General features: G+C 37.2%; 1 protein-coding gene across 3 annotated transcripts in view; it reads left to right on the top strand.

Moving 5' to 3' along the window:
- Positions 1-19,496, top strand: part of LOC143033408 (calcyclin-binding protein) — an 86,432-nt gene that overhangs the window by 50,946 nt on the left and 15,990 nt on the right. For all 3 annotated transcript variants that reach the window (XM_076198800.1, XM_076198801.1, XM_076198797.1), the window contains 2 exons: positions 2,207-2,316; positions 3,352-3,530. In XM_076198800.1, coding sequence (XP_076054915.1) covers positions 2,207-2,316; positions 3,352-3,530 — 289 coding nt within the window. The remainder of the gene's footprint in view (positions 1-2,206; positions 2,317-3,351; positions 3,531-19,496) is intronic.

Raw genomic sequence — 19,496 nt, 5'->3', positions numbered from 1 at the left:
GATTATAATTTATGTTATATTATTTGTTTTTGTTTTGTTATAATTTGTCTGTCTGATTTTCATTTATTATTAGTTATATGTCAATTTATAATCATTTACTATTTACCTTTTTGTTTGTTATTCAACTATACCTATGCATTTATTTATGTATTTTATTTGTTATTTTTACATTATTATAGTTTTAATTTATTATTATGATTTTTTTTTTTTTTTTTTTTTTTTTTTTTGCATCCGACCTAGATATGGATCAAAAGGTCTCCTGTCGGCATGCTCCGCCTTTGTAATCCTTTGTAATCCTGCTACTTGTAGCCCCACAGGGGACATTCCTTTTAAAAAAAAAAAAAAAAAGTAAAGACATAAGAGGGTTTAGGAGTTTACCAACCAGTACCCTAAGGTTTGGGTCTTTCAATATGTGTGGATATGGTACAGATGAGAGTAGAAGGGAAAAGATAGGCAGTATGTTTGTGAGAAGAAAGATGGATGTGTTGGCTTTGAGTGAAACCAAATTGAAAGGGAGTGGTGAGTTTGAGTTTGGTAGTGTAGTTGGGAGGTTCTCAGGAGTGAAGTGGGGATGAGAGAGAGAAGGGGTGGCTATACTAGTAAGTGAAGAGATAGGTAAGTGTGTAGTGGAGTGGAAGGAGGTTTCTTCAAGGTTGATGTGGATGAAGGTGAAGCTTAAGGAAGATGTTGATTTTTGTGTATATGGGCCGGTAGTGAGAAGAGCGTAGAGGAAAGGGAGGCTTTTTGGATAGATTTAAATGAGTGCATAGAGAGATTAGAGAGAAATGTCAATGTAATTGTATTGGGAGACCTTAATGTTAGGGTAGGAAACAAACCAATAGACATAGTGATTGGGAAGTATGGAGTTCCAGGTAAAAATCGTAGTGGAGAATTGATGGTGGAGATGTGTCTCGAAAGAGAGTTGGTGATAGCAAATGCAGTGTTTTGGAAGAATGTCAAGCATAAGTACACATGGGAGAGGGTGAATGGAAGGGTGGGAGATAGAGCATTAATGGACTATTTAATGGTGACCATGAGTATGGTAGGAAGAGCTAAGGATGTACATGTTCTAAGGGGAGAGAGTGGGGGAATATCAGATCATTTTCTGGTGGAAGGTAAGTTGAGAGTGGAGAATAGGTGGAGAAAGAGGAAAAGGGCAGAAGGTAGGGAGGTACTCAGAGTGAACTGCTTAAATGAGAAAGAAAAGGAGGAGTATAAAGAAGCTGAGAGAGGAGTGGGAGGGAGTGAAGGACAAATTTGAAGGGTCATATCTCAGAAACATTTGACTTGTAGAGGTTAGACACATACCATTGAATTTGTCTCATTAAGTTCTATAAGTACAGTAATTTGCAAGAAAATCTGAATCTATGGCAAAAATGACTAGTAGAATTTGACATGGAATGACCCAGTAATCTTACATAGAGCTAATTTTTTTTTTTCTTTACAATATAACCACAGTGCCATGAAGGCATGGATACCAGCTATTGCCCATGCTTTTCACTGGCACTATATATGCATATTTATAATGGAGGATTGAAGATGGCAGGAGACAGGGATGTATTACCTGATTCCTGTAATAAATGATTAGATTTTTTGTCCTAATGTTCTCCAACAGCATCAGCCCATTTAGACTACTTTTTTATTGCCATATTGTAACTGATTTCTCATGTACTTTTTGTTGGTTTTTATTTCTATAATTTCTTCTTTTTTGTTCTATCACTTATTTTATATATTATGTCTGTATAACTTTGTTGTTCTTTAAACTATCATTCACAACTTGTACATTAACTGCTGTTTTTTATCATAAGGATGTCAGTTCACATACATAGAAATAAGCTATTCTTATTTTTTTTCCCTGTAAAGTGAAGTAAGAGCATTGTATAGCATCATTTACTATTTTTAATTAAATTGTCAAAAATGTACATTTTTTAAAGATTTAATTAAAAAAAGTAAATGATGCTATACAACACTCTTACTTCACTAGTATGTTATGCATACTTCAAATTATTTTTCCACAAGTTTTTGAAAAGTTGTTAAAAAAGAATAAAATGGGGTACTGACATTTTTAATTATTGTGTGAAAGGAGACCTTGTTATTGCTCTTCCATTGTAACACTACACCTGGGCCCTTTTGGAGATATCATCACTGAATGTCTGAAATCTGTGTGTGTGAAGTAATAATACTTTTTACTCTGATAATTGAACAGGGACTTCAAACTACACGTGGGAGACTTGGATGGAAAGAATCACGAGCTCAACATTACTAACTTGGCTGAATACATTAAACCAGACTCAAGTTACCACAAAATCAAAACTGGTAAGATTTTGTTTATTACCTATCCAATTAGAATAAACTGAGTGGATGGGGTGTAAAGTGCTATTGGAAATAGGTATTTAGAGATGAATGCAAAGAGAGGGTTCTATGAAGGAGTGATTGCACTTATAGTGCTGTATGAAACATAAATTTGGAATGTAAGGGAAACGGAAAGTTTTAGGCAGAATATGTATGAGATATGATAAGTGTTTCAACAATTGGTCTATTTATATATCTTTATACATAGGACCTCATCCCCCATATAAGGGAGATAGCCAGCCAAGGCATGCACCCATTCAACTCCCATCCACCACCCAAGGAATGCACCCACTCCCATCCACTGCCCAAGGTTTCCCTTTCATTTTAGTTCCTCAAGGATGAAGAGCCATCCCTGTCTCCTACCCACTGCCTGGGTCAGAAGCAATGCAACAAGACACAGCACATCCACAGCAAGGCCACTTCATTTACACAGCAACCCATCCTCTTTGTTCCCTCATGCTGAAAATAAAGAAGCCCACTTCTCCATTTCTTGTTACATGTGACCCTAAATACATAAAGGTCTCCTCTTTCTTCAGCCTACCTCCTAATAAAATCTCCTCTTGTTTACTGTCACCCACTTCCCTTGTACATCTTGCCACCATTCTAGTGAATAATCATTGTCAGCTATTGTCTTGGTTGTATTGCTGGAGACCTGTGGCCCCAAAATAACCAGGAACAGACCCCAGGTTGGCCCATGGTTTGTGTTATGGTGAATAATTGGTGTTCAGTTGTTTTCAGTAACATCTTGATTATATCTCTTACTGACTTCAAGCATAACTAATGTATTTCATAGTACCAGTGGATGATGTGTTGCATGCTACTTGTGGTTAGTGTAGATTTATAAATGTGTGTATATGCTGCAGGGATTAGTGAGAGGTTGAGGGGGGACTGAATAGCTTGACCTCAGAGAATATTCAGGTATTCATTGGTTGGTTGGGTGTTAACAGAAATTAAAAGAAATAATAGTAATAATGATGATAAGTGCCTCTATGCCAACAGATATGGTTTTGGTGATGCTAGCTAAGAAAGAACTGAAATCCTGGACAGCTGTGACTGCTGAAGAGAAGAGGGCACAGGAAGCCCGAAAGCCAAAGACAGAAAAATCAGGTGACCCTTCAGATGGTCTTATGGATATCATGAAACAAATGTATGATGATGGTGATGACCAAATGAAACAGGTGGGTTGAATTAATGAGAAAAATCATCATATTCCAGGGGTGTCTGTTTTTCATTGTTAATTTTATTTATTTATTTTATTTCATACTGTAATAGAAATGCTCTCATGGTTTAGATTTGAGATAAGAACAAAAAATAATACTCTTGGACTTAATATGTTAGATTTTGAAGTAAATATAGATGGTCTACTGTGCTCAACATAAGATTGGTCTGTCAGGGCTGCTGTGGACTAGTGCAGTGTCGAAAATGGAAACACCCTTAAGGGGGGGTGAATTTTTGTGCTATTTGAATGTGCCATCTACTAATGTAGTGTTGTGGGTGGAGCTAACCATCTCACCAGAGACCACTATGCTCAGTTGTTGTCTTGCCACTGTGGGGAGGAGGATTTGTGTTCCATGTATCCCCACAGCCACCTCTTCTACTATAACACCCCCCCCCCCTCAGTGTTGTGAATATTGGCTCTAGTAAGAATTTATCACAGGAAACCATTGACCAGATTGTACCCCTGCGATTCACAATTTGGCTAGACAGCTTGATTTTCCATGCAGTCACTTGTGGATCAGACACCTGATGTTTTACAACTGTCTGGGCCTATTTACTTTTTTTCAGTGCCTTTCCTTTCCAGGCATCTCTTTCTGACTGGGAGTGGGGAAGCCACCCTCCTGGTGAAACTTGGCAATTTAGCATCTTACACTTCTTAAACACACACTAACCTGTGCAACTATTTCCTTTGTTTTATGACTGGATTTCTTTATGGCTACAATCTGGGCAATGGTTTCTGGCACCAAATCCATACTAGAGCCCTTATTCACAACACTGGGGGTGTTAGAAGAGGCAGTGGTAGGGGTTGAGGTGTGGGGATACATGGGACACTTGTGGCACAAATCCTCCCCCCATGGTGTCAAGACAACAACTGAAAGCATTGGTTTCTGGTAAGATGACTAGCTCCACCCACAATGCTATGATGGTTGGCAGTACATTCAAATGATACAAAAATTCACCCCCTTTAAGGGTGTTTCCCTTTTTGACATTGCATTGACCCACCATGGCCCTGGCAGACTAATTCTATGTTGAGCACTGTATATACAGAAGTTCATGTGATTGGCTTCCATGTTAGCACCTATAGATGAAGGGTGATCCCTGTCCTCTGCCATGTCGCTTAGGTTGTAGATGTTGTACTTTATGACCCTTTATCCATGAGGTGTTAATATGGGAGGGACAACAAATGGGTTTTGGATAAGTATGAGATGGGTGCAGAGTGAGTGTATATTCTGAATTAGCCACCCCACATATAAAGGGGAAAAGGTTATATGTCATGACATAATGTTTAATACCATGTGCATTATATATTGATTGGTATTATTATATTTATATGCATGCATGTGTTTATGCCTTGAATGGTTGAAGTTGTGCTTGAGGTTCAAACCTCTTCCCTAGTGAAGGATGTGGTGTCAAATATATGAATGAAATAGTTGGCAGCAGCAGCCAACAGTACAAAAGGGGTTAAGGTAGATGTTTTGAATTAGGTAAGAAGAGAACCCAAGGGACCAATGATGGGTGCCTGCATGTGGTGGTTTTGCAAGATGGACTGTAAAGCTGCTCATTTTCATAACCTATCTATTCCCTCACCTCTGTCAGGAGTTGCAGTCCTAATGGGTTGACACTTAAGCCCCTGTCACACCTACACAACTAAAGTTCATTCATTTGAGTAGAAATGACTTAGTTGAAGTCTTTTATTTTTTGATTCTCCAAATGTCAAATCATTTTTGCATCATATATTGAGAAGCTGAATGACAAACTAAAAGAAGTTAAACCTATACAAATGTTAGACACATTGTTGAATTGTCCTTAGGGAAGTTTAGAATACTGTAAATGAAGTCGTCTTCCAGATTTTCAAATTCACAGGATTTGACAATTGGGTGGAATACAGGGATGACCCATCAGCCATGAGGAGCTAAGATGAGAGGGAAGGAAGGGCAGTGAATGAGACTGAAATGGGTGAGAGTGGGTACTTGCCTTTTGACTGGGTTACCTTCCTGGTAAGGTGGGGAAAAGCCCATGGTATATAGATAGAAATTTAGTTCTTTAAGCATTCTTTTTCACTTCCTCTTGTAAGCCTTTTGTTTTTTAATGTGCTTTGTACCTTACCAATCTTAAGATCAGCCACTCCTGGTGATCTAAATCTAAACTCACTCCTGGTGTTACCTTTATGTTGGTAGATATTCTTTTGTCCAAATCTATTATATAACTGATTATTTATTTTTGATTGGATGGTATACCAAAAGGCTTCTTCCCTCTTATAAAGGAAGTACCCAGCCAAGGCATACACTCACCCCACCATTGCCACTCTCATCCACTACCTATTTGTTTCCCATCTGTCTTAACTCCTTGTAAATAAAGGGTCATCCTTGTCTTCAACCCACTTTACAGATCAGAAGCAAGACACGGCACATCCATAGCAGGAACCCACCACTTCATGAAAATAGAAAGGACGAGGAGAAATCCCTTCAGGCTGCATTGATTTTTTAGTTTATTCATAATCATTCTCTTGCTCCTATCCATTGCTTACTCCCTTCCCTGCTTAGCACAGGAGTGAATAATGATAATAAGAGTAATAATAATGATTATTATTATTATTGTCTCACAGTGTATTGAGTGGAAATCTTGTAGCCCCACAGGGGCTGGCAACAGTCCTTAGGCCCCAACCACAGACCTCAAGGAAGCTTTGGACTGTTTCTGTATTCCAAGTCTTGCTCCTTGTACCTCTGTGGGAACAGTTACACTGGACAGACTTGTCTTTGTGTTACACAATACCCAATTCATGTTTCTCTTAACATGTTTCATTTCACCCAGCTGCTTTGGCACTATGGGTTTCCTGTCAGTGAACTTCAGGCAGCAATAATTATTATTCACTACATTCCCTATATAATATATATGGAATGTAGTGAATAATAATAATTGCTGCCTCAAGTTCATTGTCTGGAAACATGGTCAAATGTGAGTGAAAGTAAGGTGATGAGATGTACAAGGGTTGAGGATGGCAACAATTTGGAATTTTTAAAGGAGAGAGGCTGGAGGAAGTGAATAGCTTTAGGTACTTAGGGTTGCATATGGCAGGAAAGGGAGGAGTGGAGGTAGAGGTAAATTGTAGATTGAGAGAGCAAGTGCCTTGGGGGATTTAAAAGGGTAATGAGAAATAGATATTTAGGAATTGATGCAAAGATATTATAATGTGAAGGTGACTGCTGATAGCACTGTATGGGGCAGAGACATGGAGTTTAAGAGAGGCAGGAAAAGTTTAAATGTGTTTGAGATGAAGTATCAGAGAAGTATGGTAAAAGTAACAAGGTTGGATAGAGTGAGAAACTAGGTGAAGAGGAGAGCAGGGGTGGAAAAGATGGCAGATAGGGCTGATGAAAAATATTGGGATGGTTTGGACACATAGAATGAGTGAAGAAAGATTAGTAAGGTGTGGAAGGCAGAGGTGGATGGAGTGAACAAGAGGGGATGACCAAGATTGAGATGGATGGTTGCAGTGAAAAGGGTATTGAGCAAGAGGGGGATATCTGTTGAGCAAAGAAGAGAAAAGGCAGGAGGTAGGGGGTGAGTAGGAGAATGGCTGTGTATAGATGATACTGTGATGCAAGGAAGGAAGGGAGATGGAAAGGGGGGTTCCTGATTAAGTGAAGTGGCCTTGCTGTGTATGTGCTGTGTCTTGTTGCATTGCCTCCGGCCCAGGGCAATGGGTGGTATGCTGGGGTGACCTGTCATCCATTGGGAGCTGGGATGAGAGGGGGGGAGGGGTGGCAGATGGGAGTGCAATGGGTGGGAGTGGAATTATGCCTTTTGACTTTGGGTACCTCCCTGGTAGGGGAGAAGGAGCCATTGGTATGTATGCTTATTTTTGCCATGCAAATTGATATACTTGTCAGGCAGACGAATGTTTTCAAAGAAATTCAAATGCCTATTTCCATTTGCATTCAACAGACAGTAGCAAAACCGCAACAACAATTCAATTATCAACAAGTTTGTTTTGTAGTTTGTCATATACAAATATATTTTATTTTTGCATTTCTGTATTTTCACTGTCACTACTTGTGATGATTAATTAATCACCTTGTTAGTGTAGGTAGTTATTTAATGATAACTGTGTGGTCATCAGCATTGTCCACTCCACTGCTATATTTACTTCCAAACCTTTCTGTTTGACCTACTGTTCTGAATAACCTTACATCTTGTCTTCACACTGGCTTCTAGTTCAAAATAATCGGAAAGTCATTTTAGGTGATTTCTGGGAGTCAGTTCAGAGACCTTGGTTCCTAATTCTGTTTTCCACAGTAATTCTTCACTTTCCTTAACAATAATCCTGTTAACATACAAATGTCTTGCTCCCAATTAGCTCATAAACCTAGGATAGCCTGTATTCTTGATATAGGTTTGGATGCCCACCTTTCTTGTTTCTGAATTTTTTTTCTTGTGAGTACATATACTTTTTCAGAAAGGAGGTAAGCAAGTTGAAATATGTTTGGATGAGCACTTCCAACATAGCCATTCACCTTGTGATTCCACCCTTTATTTGCATTAAAAATCTATCTTTAGTTTGTTCATAGGCAATCCAAAGTGCTAGCATCAAGTCATCTATCCATGTAGCCCTCATGTAATTATGGAAAGAGCATGCTTTATCAATTGTTAATGCTATATTCATAATGTTAATCTACACATCACCTAGCCTGTTCATTGGAACAAGGAGCAGCACACATTTTGATCAGGTTGTTGGGAGGGGCCTCTTTGATTGATCGTGTGTCCATAATGGAACAGGCAACCTTTGATTCAAGTCTTGAAGCAGTGTTCCAAGAAGCTCTTGAAGTGCCCCATCTGGTATTTAATAAACAACAATATTGACCAGATTTAATACAGGATGGTAATGTTAATTTGTCATGCATACAAATTGCCTGTCATCTGTCAGCAGTAATACATACAAAAATGGGAATATTTCGTCAAACTTTTGGGCATGAACAAATAAGGTGGGTGTGATGTAAAACATCCCATCCATAAACACAGAATCTGTAGGGGCCATCTAAAACAGGCCTTCTTCAATACTGCTGAAAACAAATTTATTAATCATCCCTTCATTTTCTGTAATAGAATTATTTCCATTGGTAGTTTGTCCCCATTCACCATCAAGGGCAATGTCCACACATCGATTTGGAGGAAGTGAAATATGTTCTCTCTGCTGATGATATACTGACTTGCAACAGCTCATTGGTGAAAGATGCACTGAAACCATTTCATTGATGACAATGCATGCCATACCATTTGCAGCCTCCTGGTATATCTTAGGTATCAGAGTTACTTCTTCCATTGCCCTTAATTGTTGTTACAAACAGCATCCTGAATTCTAAGCTGGGAGATAAGTATGCCCTCCAACTTTGACAAGTCTGAAAAGGTATAGACAGATTGTGAATTTCAGCTTGAAAATTTCATTTTAGTTCAATTAAATTCAACAAAATCTCACATATAAGGAGCCCCAAGTATCTTAGGGCACTTGCTCTTAAAGTGCAAGTGACTTGTGTTCAAATCACAGGGACTATAAAAAATTTGTTTCATATGTAATTCTATATATGTTTGCATTCTGTCAGGTTAACCTGATACCTTTAACAGACATTACACACCTAAAAACCAATCCCAACATCTTTCCTACCACAAGGTTACTTGATCTTGACATGAAATGCTGTGTACCCACCAGCAGATTTGGAGGTGGGCCATGCTTTTGTGGCAGAAAGGAACACACCATAGTTCCTAGGGTTTCCCCTAAGATTTCTCACTCCAGTTGGGGGTGTCAACAGTTTGACAAGCTGCAGCTAACTCCAATGTATTATCTATTGAATTGCTAATTGTACGTTAGTTTGAATTTTAACAGATGCACAGACAAATGAACTCGCTATCCCATTCCCATGTGGTGGGAATTGAGAAACTCTTGGTAGGACAAAGTCCTGTCAATTGCAGAAAACTGCTGTTTTTTTTTTTTTTAGGCCAATGTCGATTAACCTCCCTGCCTGGCTGGGGCTCTTGGGAACCAACACAGCAAGCCTGCAGTAGGTCCTGGGACTCAAACTCATGACTTCCTGCTGATGAGTTAAATTGATTTTAATCATTATTGTATCTACTTGAAAATCTTGAAAATGAAACCTAAGATTTATTTGGACATAAGAGATATCAGATCATGTATAAAATACACTGGAAGGTTACATTATAGCCTCCAGGTTTATGCACTACATTATTTATGTTGTTTGCATCCGTTATTCAGCAGTGAGGCTGAACGCATTTCCAATATTCTGTCATTTTTCCTCATATTGAACCTGAACTTGAATGACCTGCATTATCAAGCTCTCACCTACCTTTTTATTTTGGTTTGATCTCTATAGTTGGTAACTTAAATATTTGCCAGGACAGGATAGGTGGTGAGGGCACTGAATCACTTAAGTATCGCCATGTACAAATGCACAATCCAGTTGTAGGATTCATAAATTTATTTGATTTAAACTCGTCCCTCTAGGTTTTCTCTTTAGGCACACAGATGCACATGGACATGTTTATTAGTGCTGCTTTAAATACCCACTTTTTGGATTAAGAATTGTGGCAAAATTCTTCAAGATCTTCTAAACTTGTATAAATTGATTTGGGTATTTTCAAACTTCAGCACACAGTAACTCAAAACAATCTGTGGCTGCATACAGCTAAGACCAATTAATGATTACTAGTGCAGTAATGCATGAAACTCAACCTATATTTTTATTTGACCATCTTTGATAACTAAAAGCGTCACGGTATTACACAGTTTTGTGTATTTGTAGAGGCATATTTTGTTTTCCTATGAATGCTTTAAATTCTAAAGACTAAGGAATCTAGAATGGTTACCATTAGTGTTCTCATGATGTCTCTTCCCAAGGATAACTGTACATACTATCTACAAAACCATGAGAAGACCTTCTAGATATGAAAATATTAATAATAGTGATAAAAAGGAGAGGTAAGATGTTTATACAAACTACTTTTGAAACAGGCTGGCAACAGTCCTCAGGCCCTCCCATCCCCTCACATGTATTGCTTTGTTCTTGTACATAATTAGGCAAATACAAATCTCTAGGAAAAACTTTGGACTGTTGTCTGTGTTGTGTTAGTGTGGGTCTGTTTCCATGTCACTGTCTTAAAGTGTAAGGGTAAGAGGAGCAGTTACTAGTGTTTTGCTCTGTAAATGAAAGTGTAAGAAATATAGTTGAAGTTAATAGAGAGATCTTGGGTCCCTCAGGGCTGCATCTCCTGATTGTGGTGAGAGGATTGACAGGTTTTGAAAATGGGCAGTTTTGCTGTCCATCTTGCAGGACCGCCACATGCAGGTATCAGTCATTGGTCCCTCTTTACTCTCCAGTGCTCCCTTCAAGGCCTCCTACATTTTCTAACTTCTATATCAATCTTTGTGCATCATCTTGTCAGAAACCTTTTCCAAATCTAGATGTACACAGTCCACCCAACCCTCTCTCGTGCAACACATCAACCACTCTTGAATGAAAATTTGCAGGTTGATTACTCAAGACTTTCCTTTTCTAAATTAAATTGATAGTCATCTAAGATTTTTCTCCAAATATTGTATCTATTATCTCTCATTCTCTCTCCCTTTTGCTCTCACTCTCTCATATTTTGGCAGTCTTATTGGCCAAGGATATTGGTCTAATTTTGTGGCACCTTCCTTTCTCTTCCTTTGAATATTGACACCATATTTGTAGATTTCCATTCCAATGTTGCCTTCCCCTTCTCCAAAGATCATGCAACCAGTTGATGTACTGTATCCTGTAATTGTTTTTTATACTTTTTTAATAACTAATTTGAAATCCCCATCTGGCAATGCAAACACTTCTTCATTCTCACTGTTATGTCATTCGTAATGTTTACATTCCTTCCTCTCACACTCTTCGTCCTTTCCATTCTTTTCTCTCTCACTGTCTTCATCCCCATTAAGTACCAACCGAAAACATTTACTCATTATTTCTGCTTGTGTTGTTGCATTCTCATATATAACTCCACCTCTGAATTTGGATATTCCAACTTTGCTTCAGTTTATCATTTACATATATCAAAGTCTTTTCCCCCATACAAGGGATGTAGCCCAAACACAAAGGCATAAAATCCACTCCCACCCATTCCATTCCCACATACTCCACTCCCATTCACCCTCATCCCTCCCTCTTATCTTTGCTCCTCCAGGATGATGGGTCATACCTACATCTTGCCCACCACCTTGGGTCAGAAGTAGTGTTGGCAAAACAGAGCACATCCACAACAAGGCTGCTTCATTTAATCAACAACCCCCCTCTGTCCCCTAATGCAGAAAAGGAGATAATGGAGAGAAACCACTTTGTGCTGCATCAAATTATTCTTCACACATACTCCCTCAACCCCCATCCCCACCCACTCCCTTTCATGCATCATAGCATCATCCATACACAACCATTCTCCATTTATCCCTATGTTCTGTCCTTCCTCAACAAACAGGATTTTTCTCTCTTCCATCTTTTCCAAGCTTTTTCTTTTGCCTTGCTGCACTTTCTGTTAAACCACCATTTATTATATTCCTTTTCCTGTTTTTGTCTTTGTACATGTTTATCCACCCATTCATTATATATTTCCATTAGAATCTTCCATTTTTCTTCTACTTTTGTCTTTTCATTGTAAAACTTATCCCAACTCACTTCTTGAAATTTTTTCTTAAGTTTCACAAAGTCTGTTTTACTATATACCAGTATCTTTTTTTCTGTATTTCTTGTTTCTCTCCATATATATTTACTCCCTTAGCTCTAGTTCAAGTAGTATGTGGTCACAATTCCCAATTGGTGTCTTGTATTCATTTTTATCCACTATTTCAGGTTCTGACATAAAGAGTAAATCCAGACTTGACAGTTCATTATTTCTGTGTCTGGTGTTTTCCTTTACCCATTGTGTCATTGTATATTCCATAGTCATGTCAAGTAATGCATTTCCCCATAATTCCTCTTCCACCTTTCACTGTCATCTCATCTCAACCGATTTCTTTGCAGTTAAAATCCCCCATAATTACCAAGTTTCCTTCATCTTTCAGCACCCCACTTAATAAAATCCTTGTATCTTCTAACATTTTAGAGTAATCTTTCTCCAAGAACCCATTTTGTTCCCTTTTCATATCTTTATCTACAACTCTTATGATCATTTCCACACTGTTCCCTCCATTTGTAACCTTTGTCACATTTAAATTCTTCTTAGCCAAAAACATGACTCCTCCACCCTGATTTCCCCCCTCTATTTCTAAGCCAATAAATATATAATCCATTTCCAAGATTGTTAGGTGATAGTGGACCCCTTAATTTTGTCTCTAGAATTGCCATTACATCTGGTTTTGCTTCTGACAAGTAATCATTAAGCTCATTTATTCTGAAATTAATATATATATATTTTTATTATTGTAATCCACTTTTAACTTTCTGCATTCTCCATCTTTCTTTGTTCCTTTCATTTCCTTTTCTTGAGGATACCATTTTCTCAGTCATGTCTAACACTGCAAAAGAACTTTTTTTTTTTTCTTTAACTTCACTTCTTAATGTCGTCTCTTTCCTCAAGGTTCATATCTCTTTTTATCCATAATTCTTTATAATGCTCAGTATTACCTTACTTGTTCTTGCTAATATCTCTCCCACTGCCCTTTTTGACCCTAATTTGTTCTTTGGGGTCGATTTATTTCTTCTATGTACCTTCAAATCCACTACTCTAAAAAAAAAAAAAAAAAAAAAAAAAAAAAAAAATCCCATTAGCTTTATTTCTTAATGCCCCATCTTTCTCTAATTCTTCATCATTCATTTCCTTTTTTTATCCACACATTTTTGTAATTTTCACTGTTAGCTAGTTTTGTTGCTTTCGATAGTATCTCTTCAGCTATCATTTGAGTCCTCAGTTTGATTTTCATTGGCCTATAGCTTTTTTCTTTAGTGTGTGTCCATCCTGTGTACATCATTGATTCCTTCTCTAACTCATGACCTTCATCCTGAACCACTTTCAGTATTTCCTTTGCAGTTTCTTTCTCTTCTTTTTTTTTCTTTGGTATTGGTGTACATTGTCTTTCTTTGATATCATAAACCACAATGCATTTATTTTTATCCACTGTCTTTCTAACCCAGTTTTCCTTTTCTTTGATTACCTTAATCACTGTTTCCTTTGCATTCTCTTCTACCTGCTGTTGTATTATTTCTTTGAAAGAGATTTTTTGATTTTCATGTTCCAGTTTCCACTGATTTTTTATTTCAATGAGATCCGTTTCTTTGATTGATTCTCCCACTTTTTCGCTTCACTGCTTTCAATTGTTCGTTGACTTCTTTCTTTAATTCTTCGTTTTTGTTTCTATCCTCGTTTTCCTTTCTTTCATTTTCTCTTTTAATCATACATAGTTAACTTTTTAGATCATTCAACTCTGATTATTTCGTTGTTAGTTCTATGTAAATTTGTCATCTCTATGTGCAAAGCTCTATAGTCTATTTTTTAGTCAATTCCTCCATCAAGTTGTTGATGTCTCGATTCCTTAGTGCCCTGCTAACTCTAGTTTCTCTTTCTGTATCCATAACTTCATAACTTTTTCTATTGCTCCCCTTTCCCTCTGGAAGCCCGAAAAACATTGCTTTCGTACCCTTGAGTCATCTTCGGAGTGACACTTATACACATTCTCTTTGGAATTACCCCTAGTGGTGATTCCACTCATATCAAATCCTCTCTTTGTTGGTTCATTCTTTTTTCTTCTTTACTTTCCTCCATTTCATGCTGAAACTATACTTTTCCAAAAACTGGATTTGATACCTTACCAGTCACTTGAAAACACAGCCCACATCCCAAAAAACAACAAGGTGTTTTTCCTGATGTAGTCAACAAAGTGGTAAGTTGGAGCTCAATCGCTGGACTTCCTTCCTCTCTGACGTGTGTGTGTGTGTGTGTGTATATATTTACCTAGTTGTATTTTACAGGACAAGAGCTATGCTCTTAGTGACCTGTTTTCGTATCTCTCCGCATCCAGTGCATTCTTAAAATCGTGTATAGTTCTGGCATTCACTGTTTCTCCATTCAGTTTGTTCCAGATGTCAATCACTCTGTGTGGGAAGTTTTTTTTTTTTCCCCATGTCTCTTCAGTAACTGTCTTTAGTTTCTTTTCATGTCCTCTTGTTTCTTTTCTGTCCCACTTTAATAAGTCATCTCCATCAAGAATATCCATCCCTTTCATAATTCTGAAAATGGTCAACAAATCGCCTCTTTCTCTTCTCTGTTCCAGTGTTGACAGATGTAATTTCTCCAATCTTTGAACGTATGTCAGATTTGACAGTGTAGGTGCCATTTTTGTTGCTGCTCTTTGGATTCTTTCTAATTTTGTTATGTTCTTTTTTGTGCTAGGTGCCCACAGTGTTGCAGCATATTCTAGTTTAGGTCTTACCAGTGTAATGGTTTTTTTTTTTTACAATCTCATCTACGAGTATGTAGTCGAAGGCCACTTTCATTGATCTCAATAAGTTGTAAGTCTCTCTGAATAATTTATTGACATGTTTATTAGGTGTCAAGTCACTTGAGATAATTACTCCTAGGTCCTTCTCTGAATCGACTTTTTTGACATCTTTGTTTTCAATTTTATACTGTCCTGATACTCTGTTTTTACTTTTTCCAAATTCCATTATGCTACATTTCTTAACCACTTCAATACGGGACTTAAATCTCGCGGGCAGCAGCCAATGCCAGCCGTACGACGTAACGAAATAATATTCGCATCATAAAATATAGTCGCCGCTTATATCGATCGTTCTCTCTTTCACCCGCGAATTTTGAAAACCACAGAGAATGGGATTAAGGGCGCATTTGGGAGAATGTAAAAACACAGGGGCGACTACAATAAATATAATCAAGACGCCGATATGGCAGCGTCGCGAATCCACTTGCTCCTCATGACGCCTACGTGTGCGGCACCGTATGGAAGGGGTTAATGTTGAAGTTCATCTCGCATCTCTGACTCCATTCCCATATTTTGTCTAGGTCATCTTGCAGCAATCTGCATTCTTCTTCTGTTCTTACTCTCTTGAGTAATTTGGCATCAGCAAAGAAGTTCATGTAACAATTTACTCCCTCGTCCATATCATTTATATATATGGCAAACATTAAAGGAGCCAATACAGAACCTTGCGGGATGCCACTTTTCACATCCTCCCAGTTCGAATTTTTGTCTCCAAGTACCACTCGCATTTTTCTCCCAGTTAAGAAAATCCTTCATGCATTCCAACAGTTTACCTTGTATTCATCCTATTATTTCAATTTTTCTTATTAATTTTTTATGTGGTACTTTGTCGAATGCCTTCTGCAAATCCAAGAAGGTGCAATCTGCCCAGCCATCTCTTTCTTGTATTATCTCAATTAATCTTGAGTAAAAGCAGATTAGGTTTGTGGTGCACGATCTGCCACTTCTAAAGCCAAATTGTTTGGGGTTTATTATTTTCTTTTCTTATAAGTGTTTGGTCCATTTGTTTCTGATGACCTTTTTGCATATTTTTGCTACTGTGCTTGTAAGGGATACTGGTCTGAAGTTTGTAGGATTTTCCTCATTTCCTCCTTTATATACTGGTACTATGTTTGCATCTTTCCAATCTTTCACCTTTCCCTCTTTGAGTGAGAAGTCAATTATCTTGTATAGTTTATCTGTCAGTTCGTCAATACACTTTTTCAGTATCCAATTTACGATTTCATCTGGTCCATGCGATTTCCTGACATCTAGGTTTTTTATCTGGTCTCTTATTTCTTTTTGTGTTACCTTTATTTCTTTCATCGTGGGTGATCTTTCTTGTTATCCATCTTCCCAAGATTGTGAGCTCACAAATGTAAAAACAGACCTGAAATGTCTGACCATAACTTCTGCCATCTCTGTGTCGTCCATATATTCTTTATCTCCTTCACGCAATTTCACTATTTCATGTTTATCCTTTAGTTTTTCATTTATATATCTGTAAAAGAGTTTAGGTTGATCCTTACATTTGTCTATAATATCTTTTTCATAACTTCTTTTTCTTTCCTGTGTATATTCATTCATTCCCAAGTTTCAAAATGTCTGCCATTTGGATTTTATATATATATATATATATATATATATATATATCTTTTTCCCATCTTTTCCAGGCTTTGTCTCTCCTGTCTCTAGCCTCACAACACCTTTTGTTAAATCAACACTATGTAGATCTCTTTTTGTTTCTTTTTTGATGCATATTTGTTAATTCCTTCCTTGTACTTTTCTTTGAATATGTTCCATTTGTCATCCACCTTTGTTTCCTCTTCAGAGAATTTATCCCAGTTTGTATTTTGGCAAAATGTTCTTAGTTTTACAAAGTCCGTTTTGTTGTACATTAATCTACTTTGTCTATGTTTGTCATTTCTATCTACATTGTTCTGTTCTTTTAATTCAAACTCCATTAGTATATGGTCATTCTTTCCAGTTGGTGTTATATACTCCATTTTGTTCTCAATATCTGGTTCAGAAGTTAATATTAAGTCTAGTTTCGACAGTTCCTCATTGTTTCTATATCTAATATTTTCCTTAACCCATTGTGTTAGGGTGTATTCAATGGTCATATCCAGTAGAATGTTGCTCCAAAGTTCATCTCCCCCTTTAACTATCATTTCTTCCCAGATTGTCTTTTGCATTAAAATTGCCCATGATTACTATGTTTCCACCCTCTTTCAGTAACTCATTTAGCATGATCATTGTGTCTTCCAGTAATATACAGTGTTCACTGTCCGACCAAACATTTTTTGTGGTACATACACTGCTACAAATTTTCTGCTTTTCATCTTTTTGTTTGCAATTTTGATCACAATTCTACATTGCCTTGGCCTTCAATAACCTTTGTCACATTTAGACCCTTTTTAGTCAAAATCATGACAACTTCCTGCTTGTCTGTTCTATTTTTCACCCAGTGGTTGTGTAGACCATGCCCCACTATGCTTGTTTATAGAGGTCCTTTCAATTTTGTCTTCATTATTCCCATGATGTCAGGTTTTTCTGTTTCTAGATAGTCATGTAATTCATTGATTCCAGAGATCATGCCATCGATATTTGTGTATGCCACTTTTTGTTTCATAGTTCCCTTTCTTTTTTGGTTTAAAGTTTCCATTTTTTTGATGTACCATTTTTTCAGTCTCAAGTCCAGCACTCTCTAAAAAAACTTGTTTTTTTTCTGTCTGTTCTCTTCTCATTTCTGAGAGGTTTATCTTTCTCTTTTTCCTCATCACTCATTTCCTTTTGTATCCATATATGTTTGAATTTCTTGCTGTTTGCCAGTTTAACCGCTTTCGATAATACCTCCTCGGCTATCATTTGAGTCCTTAGTTTTATTTTCAGAGGTCTATGTTGTTTTTCTTTTGAATATTTACCTTTCCTATGGATTTCGTCGATTTCTTTATAGAAATTTTGTCCTTCATCCTGTATCTCTTTCAGAATCTCCTTAGCTATTTCCTTCTCCTTTTCTCTCTGGTATCTATACATATCATGATTCTCCAACAATTTTGTTGTTTGTCAGAGGACATGTCATTTGAGATAATTACTCCCAGGTCTTTTTCAGATCCCAGTTTCTTGACCTCTAGTTCCAGTTGTCCTAATTTTTTTTTTTTTTTTTTTTTACTCCATTATGCTACATTTCTTAACATTGAAGTCCACTTCCCATTTCTGACTCCATTTCCAAACCTTGTTTAGGTCTCTAATGATTCGCAGTCTGCAAAGAAGCTCATGTAACATTCCACATCATTGTCCATGTCATTAACATAGTGAACATTATTGGAGCCAATACATATCCATGCGGGACTCTGCTGGTCACCTCCTTCCAACCTGGATACTTTTCACTGATTACTACTCTCATTTTTCTACCATTCAGGAAATCTTCCATCCAGTTTAGTAGGTTGCCTTGTATCCCTCCTATGTTTTCCATTTTTTTTTTTATTTAATTTTTTTTTTTTTTTTTTTTTTCTTTTTTATAATTTTTTGTGATACTTTGTTGAAGGCTTTCTGTAAGTCTAGGAAAGCACAATCAGCCCATCCATCCCTTTCTTGTATTATATCTTATTAGTCTCTAGTAAAAGCAGATTAAATTTGTTGTACATGATCTTCCCTGTCTGAATCCAAATTGTCTCGAGTTGTTGTTGTTCCCTAGACTGTCTGTCCGAGCAGTCCCGTCTCCCCAAGGAATGCCACAGCCGAAACTGGGTTTTCCCACAAATCCTTTATAGAGTGTATGTTGTGTTGTTTGCGTGCATGATTGTGTATAATGCAGTCTCGAGTTTATTATATTGTTTTCTTTCAGGTGTTTTACCCATCTATTCTTGATAATCTCACAAATTTTGGCTACAGTGCTTGTTTTTTTGTTTAGGAAACTGGTCTGTAATTAGTTGGTTCTTCCATGTTTCCTCCTTTGTATATTGTTACAATGTTGTCATTTTTCCAATCCTTTGGTATTTTTCCTTCTTTGAGTGAGCATCTTATTATGTTGTATATTTTGTCCATTAGTTCTTCTTTCCATTCTTATAGTATCCAGTTTACAATTCTGTCTGGACCATGCAATTTCCTAACATCAAGGTTCATTAATTGCTCCATTATGTGTTATTATTATTTCCCTCATGGGGGGAGATTTCACTTCTCTTCCTTCATCCCAATAAACTTTTGTGAAAATTGACTTGAAGTGATTGTTCATGACTTTGGCCATTTCTAGATCCTCTGTGTATTCTATATTTCCTTGATATAGTTTCACCATTTCCTGTTTGTTTTTAAGTTTACCATTAACATATCTAAAGAATAGTTTGGGTTGATCCTTGCATTTTTCTATGATGTCTTTCATAGTTTCTTTTTTCCTCTCTGTGCACTTTTACATATTCATTTCAAT

The sequence above is a fragment of the Oratosquilla oratoria genome, chromosome 15 (assembly GCF_046742065.1).
Source record: "Oratosquilla oratoria isolate Oo_2021 chromosome 15, ASM4674206v1, whole genome shotgun sequence".
NCBI classification, from domain to species: Eukaryota; Metazoa; Arthropoda; class Malacostraca; order Stomatopoda; family Squillidae; genus Oratosquilla; species Oratosquilla oratoria.
The sequence above is the reverse complement of the archived record's forward strand: the minus strand, read 5'-3'. Positions and strand labels throughout refer to the sequence as shown.